Source organism: Haliaeetus albicilla, chromosome 1 (genome assembly GCF_947461875.1).
Source record: "Haliaeetus albicilla chromosome 1, bHalAlb1.1, whole genome shotgun sequence".
Classification (NCBI taxonomy): Eukaryota; Metazoa; Chordata; class Aves; order Accipitriformes; family Accipitridae; genus Haliaeetus; species Haliaeetus albicilla.
The window spans coordinates 45030761-45044041 of NC_091483.1; the positions used below are offsets into that span (position 1 = coordinate 45030761).

The following is a 13281-nucleotide window of genomic DNA, read 5'->3' on the forward strand; positions in this document are numbered from 1 at the left end:
TACTCCTTGAGCCCATGAGTCCTATGAGGCATACCTGTACGTAGTTCTTTAATTGAGGCACAGGTCCTGAGCCTAGCTTATTACCTTGCAGCTAGGGCTTACTAGGAAGGGAGAATCTTACATTTCCTTGTCCCTGTCTTGCTCTTTTTCACTGTCCTCATCCCTGTTTCCAGCCATGAGGCACACCACTCACTTGCATTGGTGAGATCACCCCTTCTCAGTAGCAGCAAGTTGTATGTTGTTTCAGTTCCATTTAAAATTATGGCACAAGGAACAGCATGTCAATGAGAAAAAACAAATCGTGGAAGGAGAACACAGACATGAATAAAATACCTTAATAAGGTATTCCTGCCTAACTTGTTATTCCATGTTTCAAAAGATGGCATCAATATGAGGGGTTCAACACTGCCTTCTTGAGAAAGGTTTCAGTCTGCTTAATCAGCTCAAACCAGCCAGCTGACAATTTGCCTCTGTGTCTAACCATGTGATTTAGTTTATTACTCCAAAAGACGGAACTTGTGAGGGTGAGATTGTACATGCAAACTAAGCTGGCTAAATCATAAAAGTCCAGGAATTAATTTGCATGTTTTAATTGGGACATGAACTTGTTGAGGATAAATTTGTTCCCCGATGAGAATTGCTCTTAAATTAATATTTATCCTTAAGGAGAAATACAGGTGACTAAACCTCTTTAAAAAAACCACAGGATTTACAGTGTCAGAGACCAAAATATTCTCTATTAACGGTAGGAAGGTTTTTCATGCATAAGTATCATTTCTCCTGGACAGCTGAGAAGAAAAAATATTTAGACACATCAGAAAACCTAGCTCTTTTCATCACTTTTCTCGCCTACACAGCATTTCTGGCTTGAGAACCTCAACATGCAGAACCATAGGATACTCATGCAAGCCTCTTGTTATTTTTTTAACTCTTTTTTCTAGTATAATTGGGAACTAGTGGCAAAATTTCAGTTGTTGCTGTGTTATTGCTATAGCTGTGGCAGCTGCTGTGAAAAGAGCTTCTGTTTGACATTACCTCACCACTTCTAGAGGAGATATACATGCCCCCAAATCATCCCTTTCAGCCATGGGAAGTTCAGCAATGCCAATTCAAAAAGCAAGTAAAATGATCTTCTCTGGGGCTCACATTTGTCTGGCCAGACTCCACTTGACATGGGGAAAGAGTCCACAGCAGCTTCTACAACGTGGGCAGCACTGTTTTCTCAGGACAAATTTCTCCCTGCAGAATAGCTGCGAGAGTCCTGACTGATGCTTAGACTACTGTAAGCCAAAGATGATCCACTTCTCTACTCGTCACCAGCTCGCTCACTGTCCCAGCAGAATCACTTACCTGTCACCATCATTGCTAGCAACTGTTAAATATGGAAGTAACCCTCTGAAGTGTTGGAATTCTCCACAGGTATCTGAAAGAACAAGAAACTATAGTTGAAAATCTCAAATTTCAGAAACTGCGGGAGTTCCTCCCTTGTAGAAAATACAAGTCAGAAGAATTCATGTGGGACAAAGAGCTGTTAAATATATTAAGTGCTTTGAGCTTGTTCTCTTCAATTGATATCTACTCAAAATGGATGCAGTGCTGAAATGTGATATCACCTGGAGACATAAATTTTTTTGCTGCGTAACAATATCTATTTGCAGGATTTCTGTGCAACCCAATGTAAATAAAATGTTGCTTTTTTTAAGAGAGAGCTTGTATAAACACCACCTTTCCCCTCCTGGGACGAAATGCATTATAGTCTACTGTTTTATGGTTTAGCTGAATTGAGCTGTGTTCTTCAGAAAACCAGCTATATTAACACTTGTGGCAACCTAGAACTGAATAATTGAAAAACGCATTGGATCTTAATGATGGAAAGAAGTCTATAAACTTTTGCCATTGATTATTATAGGAAGTACAGTACAGAAATGCTCTGTCCTAAAAATTACTATACTGACTGAAGGTGAATTGCAACCACGGTCATGTTCAAAAAATACTTATGATCAATGCATACATATTACAATTTAAATAACTGCACTAAGTCAAGATTAATAATTGCATATATTATTAAAACCAATGAATTTATAGATATATTTCCAATTATAGTAGAAATCCTCCTTTTATTTTAGCTCCTGTGACAAAAAAAAATCATTAACTATTTAGAAATATGAAATTAGCAAATCATTTCAGTGCCTCCTGCTTTTAACTATACCACCCAACTATATGATACACTGGCCTCAGGAATGAGGCTGACTTAAAAATTCCCTTTCTCTCCACCCCTGCTGTAGGCCCTCATCCCCACATCTGGGGTGCACTTCACTATTGCCTAAATCATGCTGATTGAATGGTTTGTGTGTTTGTGCTGAAAACAGAAATGCTGATACAATCTTGCTGAGGGATAAAACAACCTTGTGCAAAAAAAAAAGAGATGATGTGGGTAGGGGAAAATGGGAGGGAGGGATTTCTAACTCAAGCAAATTTTTGATCTGTTTTGCAACATGCTGTTAGAACTATTGTTAGGGCATAGTAAACTGTGAAGAAAATGCAAAACTGAGGATGTAGGGCTGGAAACGTCTTAAATTGGAATTTTCCTTTAACCACACCCTTTTGTGCAGCAAAAAACTGCACCAGATGGATTGATCTACAATTGGGTTTTTTTTTTCTGAAAAGCACAATAGTCACAGGTTTAGACTAAGCAGAGAAGAGTCTCTAGAAATCAAGATCCATGCAGTCTACCTCAGGAAAAATCAGCTTAGGCTGTCAACAGAGAAGAGTCTGGAATGAACCAAATATGCACAGACTTTGAAGTGAATCAGTTATGACTGATGTGCTGTGGAAAGCTCCTCTACTCCCTTGGCTTGTGCTGCTGATGAAAAATTGTTTGCCACTATGGCACGTGTTCTCATCGAGAGCACACAAAGAGCTATATAACAGCTAGTTAACTGAGAAACAAACCCATTGCAAAATGGTACTTTAATTAATTTTGCTTAGCGATATCATGTTAATTGGCACAGCTATAGATTTCTCTCAACCATTTAAACAACTTTACATGCATATAAGTAATGCAATATCACTATCAAGGTTTTAAAGCATTAGCTACTGGAATATCCAGGTATTAGTATCCTCAGCAACATTCAAATTGATGTCAGACCAGCTTCTGTTGAGCTGTTCCAAACGACACTGCAGTAATGTGAATCTTGCCCAGTTGTTCTCTTGACTGATACGTTAAAAATGTAACAAGTGTGGCTCATGCTACCTGGCTCTTCCCAGACCATAAAATTCTGCTCTTAGAAATTATTTTACTCTCTTATTCTTAGGTTATATCATTTCTGACACTAAACACTGATTGAGAGACATATTAGAAGCAATCTGCTCATGGGAACTGACCAGGAGTTTTAATTCAGTGCAACAAACTACCCCAAACTGAGGGACAATTTCTAGCCATGGAAAGGCTGCACACTCTACTTTTACCTATGTGTGATTTGTAAAGGTACAGGCCAGAGGGAAATGTGTCATGAAAGGGGATAAGAATATCATTCTTTAGAGTTTGGATTATATTTTTTTTAATTATTCATCGCAATAAGAATTTTTTGTCACAGATTTGACAAAGATGTATTTTCTAATTAATGTAACATCTACAGATTATTATCTTTTTAAATTTTACTCTTTGTTCTCATAATTTCTGCTAAAGGAACTATCTCCCTGAGCATCTAAAAGGAGGTTGTACAAAAAAATGCATAATACCGAGAACAGTCCTCCAATAGCAAGGACAATAGAAGGAACAAGCTTCTTCCATTTCTGGTTACAATGATTTGTCTGGTATAGGCAAAGAAAAAACTACACGACACAAACAATTAATAAGTACACAAAGTACACAAGTGTGTTTATTACATTTTTGCAAGCACTTTGTTCTACATTTCAAAAACGCCACCATCAAGCTGTTGGCACATTTATGTACAAAACAGATTAATTGTAATGCCTGCTACAAAGCATTCTTTGTGAAAATACAAACTCTAATACCAGAGAAGAGCCAAAAGCATTAACATCATTACATGAGTTTAAAAGACATAGTTTTAAAAATCAGCACAAACGTTTTAAGACACAAAACTGAAACACTACAATATAGAATCCAAAAGAGGTTCCTAATACTTTTTGCAGAACTGTAATACCGGTACTGCACATTATCAGAAAACTGTTGACCCCATAGGACAGCCTAAGTGAAAAAAAAAAAGAAAAAAAAGAAAAGAAAAAAAAAATCAAACCCCAAATCAAAAACACAACCAAAAAAACCCTAAAACAAGCAAAAAAAAGAAAAAAGAAAAAGAATTCAATCAACTAATACTACTTAATGCATTATCATGCCACAAGTAACTATAGTATTACCCTCTACTTACTACAAGAATTGTTAAAAATTACTGATGATGCATGACTAGTAATAGTACAAAGAAGAGTTTTACTCAAGAAGTTTTATTAGAAATGCACTTACACTGAGAGAGAATTCACAATGGTCCAATAAGTGCACAAAACTACCTAAGATTTTTAACACTGACAAAAATGTCTTGTCAGGCTACATCACTTTAAAAGACACTTTACAGCATTCTTGTAGCATTAGAAATAGGCAAAAAAAAAAATCCACCAAATTTGGTCCCATAATACTTACTTTTCTTAAATAGGGGTTTTTGTTTTGTTTTTGATACAGGTAATTCTTTCAAATTAAGATGATCTATCTTTCTGATAACATTTTCCTATCAAAATAAAGGTTCAAATATATTACTACACTTTCAAATAATAAGCTCTGTAGTGGTCTTTCACCTTACTTTAACATAATACAGGTAAACCAGTATGTGTAGGAAAGCTAGAAGCCAAGCTATAACATTTATGGAAGTCTCCTTTAATATATCTTTTACAGTTCAGACAGGTGCAATCCATTTAAATTTTTAAAGCAGGTAAAAAGACATCTGGCTCCTACAGTCACTGTATTTTTGATATATTACTTTCATAAATGTAGCTAAGCAGTAATTTCTTACATCATCACATGAACAGCTCCAATTTAGCATAACCATCATTGAATTGAAGAGAGATCGTTCTGTAAAAAACTATGGATAACTATATCACTTAATTAACAATTGTCTATATACCATAACTCTTTAACAGGTAGCTGTAGTATTGAATTCCTTCAAAAGGCAAGTGGCCATGCATTGTTAGCACCACAGTCTGCATGCTCACAATACAAACAGGAATTATCACCCATGGAACTTGGAACAAGAGAATATTCTTTAAAAACATCAATAATAATACAATGTTAACAAAGATAAGAAGCACTTTTTTCTTTTTTTTTTCCTTTTTTCTTTTTTCTCTTTTTTTTTTTCTTTTTTTTTACCCACTATTACAAATTTAGAAATTGCACCTTTGATTGTTTAAAACGTTCTTAGGACCTTCATTCAAGTTGATCAGGGTCCATCTGGCAAGTTTTCCAAATATAAAGGAAAGTCATCAGAATGTTTTCTTTATATATTGTACATCACGTACAATGGTCCCTTTGAAGTATACCTGTAGTTAAAGTAGTTAATTGAACTCAAAACTAAAAAGTATAAAAAGCTACTTTTTTTCCAAAAACATATAAGAAACAATGCAAAAGGTGTTATGCATAACACATACAAAGTGATTAAAAAAATCAAACACATATTTGTATTTGACAATAGTTTAGTATCCTTGATCTAGCAGAACTAATTAGCTCAAAAGGATTCAGGAAAGGCTATTTAGGAGCTTTGTGGTAGATAATGGTCACACAAAGTAAGAACTAATTAAGAAACCAAGTGCTAGACAACCAAGAATTTTACATGGGTGATATGTAAGTCACCCAAACTATCTTTTGTGAGAAGCACTTTCAATTGTTTTTAAAATGGTTGGATGGCCTTTAGTTAAACAACAAAGCATTCACATGTTAGAAAGTAAGACAAGGTTTCTTTTATGTGTAAGCATTGAGCCGCTCTTTAGAGCGAGTCGAATGAATATCATGAAGCTCTTGTTCCTCCTTTGATTTAATATCCTCATATTTTTGCATTCTGCAAGCATCTTTCACATAGGCCCAGTTGGCAGACAAGACCATGAGATAATGGACCTGTAAGAGAAGTAACACAGAGTTAGAAACCAACAGAGATAGTCAGAATAGAGCAAGTTGAAACTTGAAAGCTACAGGAAAGAGACTGGGTTTTCACGAGAAGGAACTGAGCGTTAAGGCAAGAAGTAGTACAGCAACATGATGTGAAGTTCAAGCTTGAGCTTCATTAACCCTCATATTACTCAGCTCACAGCTGTTACTATTACAGTGACTAGGAGTTGGTAGCAATGGTTACAAAAAAAATTAAAAGAACTGAAAAATCAACAAATCATGCCTGCTTTACTATTTTAGCCAGCCTGCAAAACTACATGGAAAAATGTCTTCTGGTTACTTCTTGCAGACTTTTCCCCATTGAATCACTGTTTGTTAAAGCAGTTGCTTAAGCTAGAAATATGCCATAGACACATCCGTAGTCTTACGATTACATATCTAATACAATTACAGAAAGATTTGCTTTTTCTTTCTTGTTAAAGTTAGCATTAGCTTTCCATTTAGCCATGATATCTTTCTCTCATCTACAATTCTAGCTAATTAGTCAAAATCAGCTAATTTACAAAAAATTTGACAAAAATTGAAAAATATGTTCAGCTAGGCAAAATGTGACAAAATTTACTTACAAATAAACTTGAGGTCTTAAAAGGGCACGCACCTGTCACCATTTAATTTAGTAATTTTATTTCACTGTTATATTAGTTATACCACAATATATTTACGTAATTCTTTGAAATGTATAGAAAATTTAAAAAGTGATTTGTATGTTTTTAGAAGACAACTTCTGTATACATCTTGAATGGAGCAGAAACAAAGTTCATGTTCCATGTAAATTTTTGAATGTGTAAAAATACATTTATTTAATTTTTTAAGAAAACAAAATTAAGACCTTTCCAAGCATTCCATCCAAAAACAAAATTAAAAATTATCTGAAAAGAAGGGGGGGGGAAAAGCTGCAGCCTGTGATTATTATACAACTTATTGGTGAGTATGGGAGATTGGACCTGACTCACTTGCAGCCAACACAAATCACTGGATGAGATATGATGATAGACTCTCAAAGAGCTTGGTTTATTTATGTTAGCAAATGGGGAGAACAGAATGCCTATGAATACATCTGAGGATTAAACACCAAAGGATACTGGCAATATTGTCACATGAACAAATGTTTTTCACATGGCTTTGAATAAATTTAATCTGAAAGTCAGTGAAAGGTATCTTACCAGTAGAAAAATTATGTTCTGCAATTATTTTCCATTATAAATAGAGGATGTAAAACACCCTAATTGCCTTTGAGATGGAGCTTAGTAGTTTGTAAAAATCACATGGTATGGCTGCCAGTGACTGAGTTTAACAGCCGGTAGATGTCCAGTCTTCTGAATGGTGGCAATGAATGGTCAAACAACTGATAAATTTTAACATAACGCCCATACAAGGAATGAAGCTAAGGCCTCCAAAGAACTGCTGCCGCAAATACTTTATTCAAAACTCCTCCTTCAGGGGCAGGCAGTCACATGCTATCTGCCTTCAGTCCCTTTTGGAGTTAGTTTGCTTAGTCTTCATGCTTGTGACCATCTACAGTGCAAAGGCTACTTCGGCTGCCTGTTACAGCAATGAACTGCTCTCCAGTCCATTTCACCTTCTCAAGCCTGGGCCTTTCAGGACATTTGCAGACTTTGAAAGCTTTCCTTTTGAAGGTGGACCTCAAATGTCCTACCTTCAGTCTGCTGGATCTACTTGCAAGGAGCCTCTGACCTTCTCAAAACTTGTCTCCCTCTCACCATAGGATGTGCTCTGTTGGCTCTGTATTCAGCCAGAAAATAAAAATGTTCAGTAGCGGTATTCAACTGGTTTATTCTAGGACTCTCTGAACATTTATTGCTCCCCTAGCAGGCCTTCAGATACTTTCTGATGAAAGCATCTCTTAAACTTCTGTTAATCAAATGCCCCAGAGGCCACAGATAATTTCCTGAAATCAGAAAAATTCCACCCCTCCCTAAGAAATCAAGAAACTAAACTAGGACTCAATTACCGGAAAATCGAATAAAGTAAACATAAAAACACCCTGAGATTATGCAAATTCTCCTGTTCATATTGGACTGTTGTATATATATGAGTATCTTAGATTCATACCAAATGAACAGAACCAATTTAGTATGTTCTTTCCTTTTTGGAAATGCCAATGTTTGCTTTTTCCACAAATGTTTGGTGGCAACTGTTGCTGATTAGTTCAGGCTAATGTACATTTCTTAATCTGGATAATTAAGATCAAGGAAAGCATTCTGAAACCCTTCAAAGGACCAAATATTTTTGGTGTCGTTTTTGCCCTTGTGGTTTATGGCAAGATTTCACCCAGTTAATCCCTATCTGAGGAATACAGACTGAGTTGAGGAGCCATAAAATAGGAAGAAGTCTTCAGAGAATCTGTCCTCTAGGAAGAATACTACAGATAGTAGTATTTTGACGTATCTTTAGGAGTTTCTTATTATCTACAGTACAACACTTGCAGCACAACCCATGATGACAGTGCAAGTGCTGGAGATGGCAGCATGTACTGCGTTACTCTGGGGACACGTTCTGGTCATGATTTAGCACACAGGAAAAAGAAACACGTTGTATCTAACTCAGCTATTCCAAAAGCTTTCACCATGAGTAGTCTCTGGATCAGGCATTTCTAGATCAAATGAAAGACACTAATGCCAAATCCCCATTCCACTGAATGAAATGCCTTAAATTTCCTCCACAGTAAAACTCTTGAGAAAAATAAAAAGAAACGGGCTGGTAATCCTAATAATTCTGTCATCTCAGGCAATTACAATTTGCATCCAATGAAAACACCAGTGCTGGTCCTTTGAGAGTAAGATTTCAATTAAAAAATACAATCTGATCCTCAAACAGATTGTAGACATGAGAATCCTAGAAGTAGGGGTATCTGAGCAGTCTACTCACGTCTTCCTGACCTTTTAAAACACATCTGGCAGAAAACCTTGCAACAGAAGAATACATGACGAAAATGGGACCATGCAGGCACATTTATCCTCACAAAATATTTGGTAACGACCCAGTAAGAGACAAATTTAAACCTAATGTCTTGCAGTTTCACTTGGCATTTTTCTTCTACTAAAAAAATAGACAAACTCTTCTGAAGGTATATTGGCCACAGTCTGACCTTCATTAAACATCCATTCTTTGCCCATCCCTTACTTAAAAAGTTACAGAAGCAAACTTCTGGAATAACTGTTGAAAACTCTTGAAGTTCACATTCACTATAAGTAGGATGACTTTCTTGGAAACAACTACTTTAGCTTATATAATGAGTATAATCTCAAATATATATCCATGTTATATATTGATATATACATTTAACAGTCCCACCACCTTTGTTTTTTTGTTTAACATCAAGTTCCTAGATAACATTGGCACACTAAGGAGGTCATCTCTAAGTGGCTGTCTAATTGCATTTCACACTTCCTTGACCTGAATAGCCTGAAGCCAGTGGGGCCCTGTCAAGGCTTATTCAAATTGAAGCAGGGCAGCTTCCACAGCCTGCCTCTGGATGTTTCAATTACAGACATATGCAAGACAGTGAAGGGTCTTTCCACACCTATGAAACATCCCTGCTTAGATTTCTTCATAAGGTGAAGGTATGCTTCAAACTTTCAAAACTGTAGAATTGCATCTAAGCTAGGAAAGGGTTTGGTTTGGGTTTGGTTTTCCTTTCCTTTTGGGACACATCATTATCTCATCAGGGCAGAAGTCTAAGCAACTTTTTTTCCTCCCCTTACATGCATCTAATATCCTGCAGAAGAGCACAGTCATAATGGGGGAGAGGGACTAGACCACTTATACATTTCCCTTGTTCTTGTTTCAAGAGAAGTGATTGCATCTCCACCTTACAGGACATAACTTCTGCAGAAGTTCAGGCAGAAGAGTACTGCTCACATTGTAACTTTTGAGAAGGGAAACTGTGTCTCTCGTAATTCAGTTTTGCTATAGTGGTTTTGGGAACATCACAGGCACGATGAGTTTACATTTAAACAACTTCATGTCTTCTGTTGCTATCTGACACAACACTGACAACAGTAAAACTAATATGTATTACTTCAGTGATCATTTCTGTATCTATTTATTATCCATTCAGACATAAGAAAGAACAGTAATGCTCAGAATCATACATAGTCCAAATTAATTATGATTCAAAATCACGGCTATTTTTTCTGTGCTCAAGACTCACAAAAACCATCTATAATGTAAGTAATTCTATCAGGTTTTTTTCATCTTGGGCTCAAGTCTAAGAATCATAAATTTTCAAAATGAACAATTTGACTTTTTCCTTCTCTGCAAAATAAAGCTTTCCCTAATATATACTGTAAAAAAATATGAGTTTTTGTATACATCAGTCCTAACGCGTAGGCCAATTCTCTTTTTGAACCCCAAACCAGCATTGTCCTTTGGAGACTAAAGAAGCAGCTAGTGAATTGTAAAAAAATGCTAATATTCATATACAAATCTGAGACCAAGAGAGAGATTAAAGTAGTAGATATGGGAAAATTGTGTCTTGTGACCAAATGGCTTTGCAAGTATTAACAATTTTTTTGTGTTTTTTGCAATAAATTACTACATATTTTTAAAATACAGTTTCATGAAAACTATCCCAGTGACAGCTGGGCTTAATATTTATGAACAAGCTGATTTCTTTGGTGAATTTAATGACAAATATTGACATTAAAAGAGTTAAAGAAATCTGCACATATTAAATAATCTGGCACTTGCCAATGTCCACAAATCCAGAAGCGAGGATATACTGGAGTATATCAATGTCATGACTTAAAATGTGATTTAAAAGAGCAGATTTTACCAATTCAGTTATTCGGCAGTCTCATTGATGATGCATTACTATTAATGGCTGGTAGTAAATACAAAATACTTACTACTTTAGTCAGATGGACTATTCTAGTTTAAAGTAACTGCCTGCAAGAAATGTTTTAAAAGTGCAATAAATTCATAAGCTTTCTCTTTTGTAAAGAACTGGTATTTTAATCTCATTTTTCTGTTAAGAAGTCTTGTTAAATCTCAGAAACACGGAGATCTGCTATTGTTGTGGATATATACAAAGACTAACTGCATTAAATCATGTTTGTGGTTATTCTTGCAACAGCACGTATAGGGAAGGGCATTGGTTCTCCAATGCCTTAAATGGCTTCTGCAGATTTTGTTCCTCACCCTAGCCTGTTGCTGATAGCTTACCACTTTCTACTAATTTGAGCATAGGATGTGGGGAAAAAAAGATGTTTTCTTCTTCCTATATGAGACATTTAGGACCCAAAATTCATTTTCCCTCCCCTAAATTACTTCCTCCTTGGGAAAGCAAACTTCCCTTAAAGAAAGAACCTGTTAATATCTGCATGTCCAACCACAAAATTCTAAACTTTCTCTCATGTCCTGTCCCAGTCTTTGGGCTACTGTGTCAATGTGAAGCACACTGCACAACCTATAAATGTGCTTTGGTATGCCAGTTTTAGAAATTACCACCATCAAAGAGTGGAATGTGCTAGTCTTTACCAGGTACCTAACAGATCACAATGGTAGGTTAAAAACAATTTAATTACAAAATTGAAATACATACAACACAGTTGCAAACATTTCATAAAACACACATTTACCAGCATTTGGATGCTACACAATTTACTAGCACTTAGATCCTTAACTTATATTTCTGTTGAAACAGCGTTGTTATGCCTGCACTGTGCAGTCACAGCATTCAATAAAAAGCATACTTGGGTATGGGTAACCCTTCAAAAATATCTGAATAAATGTGAGCCATCAAAGTGAATTCCTAGTGGACTAGTGCTTGGTGTAACACATCTATGGCATCTTTGATATGGTACTGTGAGCTTTGAAGTGGTTTTTTTTAAACTTCATTGAAAGTATCATGTATTTAAACTACGTGGCTCAATGTACCTACTTAATTTGCTTCCACTGAAGATGTGTTTGTTTCCACTGAAAATCTTTTGGTGGCTATTCTGATTCAAAACTCTTCTTTGAAATGCAGAATTGTTATCTGGACAAATTAGCATTTGATAATTACTACTGAATATACTTCAAAACAATAATGCACTGGAGAACTAATGGTCTCTTGGATATACTTTCCTAATACTAATATATGTATTATAATAATTACTATTTGCTCACCATTTTTTCAGCTAGAAGTAGAAAAGTCTGTTTGGAAAATCAATTTAATTATTAATATAAATTATATTCTAGTATTGTTATTTGTGGTTTTGAAGCAAAAGTTACATTGAAAATATATTTTTTTCATTTAGCTGTCTCTGCTTTGCTGGCAGGGTGTCATGTAATACTGAAAAAATGGCAGAGAAGAACAATAAAGAAATAATCACTAATGCCACAGGAATACTAGCTTCATTGAATATTCTCTGATTGTCCTTTTTTATAAATGTAATTCTAAGGAGAACAAAAAATTTATGGCCCCAGGATTCAATGAAAAATTACTAGTAACAGTAGTAATAGTAATCACTAACACTTTTCTTATGGAATACATCAGTGCCAAGTAACAGTCATTTTTCATTTCCCATTCCAGTGTGTATTATACAAACCTACACTGATACAGAATGCCTATTCTAAAAATATATTTATGTTTAAGCAGACACAGCAGTCAAAAGACAGAAGAGCAGGGCACTAGCTCATACACTTTTTTCTCAGTGGAACATTCTCATTGGCAAAATGTCATCAAATTCAAAGTAAACTTCATTATAAAAAAAAAGCAAAAATCAGTCCTGACAGAAAAACTGACACATTCACATATACGCACAGAACTGACAAAAAGAGTCTGCTCCTAAAACAGCAGCATAGCAAGCTTGTAAATACCCAGAAAGGCATAGATCATAAAAGTATATTACTATGATCACGAGACAGGCACGTGAGTTCAGACACTTGGCTGAACACAGCAAGAGAATAGTAAAAATTCTTAGCATGTACTTAAAGGTGGGTTTTTTTATTCAAAAACATAATTATATTCTACTTCAAATGGAATCCATCAATATATTTTAAAAAAAGATAAGAGAGAGTATTGAATTACAGAACTATATTTCAGTAACAGCATTGAGTGATAGTATGGAAATTGAATAACTGATACTAAGTAAAAACCAGAAGGC

At 35.4% G+C, this 13281-nt stretch overlaps 1 protein-coding gene across 1 annotated transcript in view; it reads right to left on the reverse strand.

The window, feature by feature from the left end:
- Positions 1 to 3851: 3851 nt before the first annotated feature.
- Positions 3852 to 13281, reverse strand: part of GPM6A (glycoprotein M6A) — a 127138-nt gene continuing 117708 nt past the window's right edge. The window contains exon 7 of the mRNA XM_009929872.2: positions 3852 to 6118. Coding sequence (XP_009928174.1) covers positions 5966 to 6118 — 153 coding nt within the window. The 3' untranslated portion in view covers positions 3852 to 5965. The remainder of the gene's footprint in view (positions 6119 to 13281) is intronic.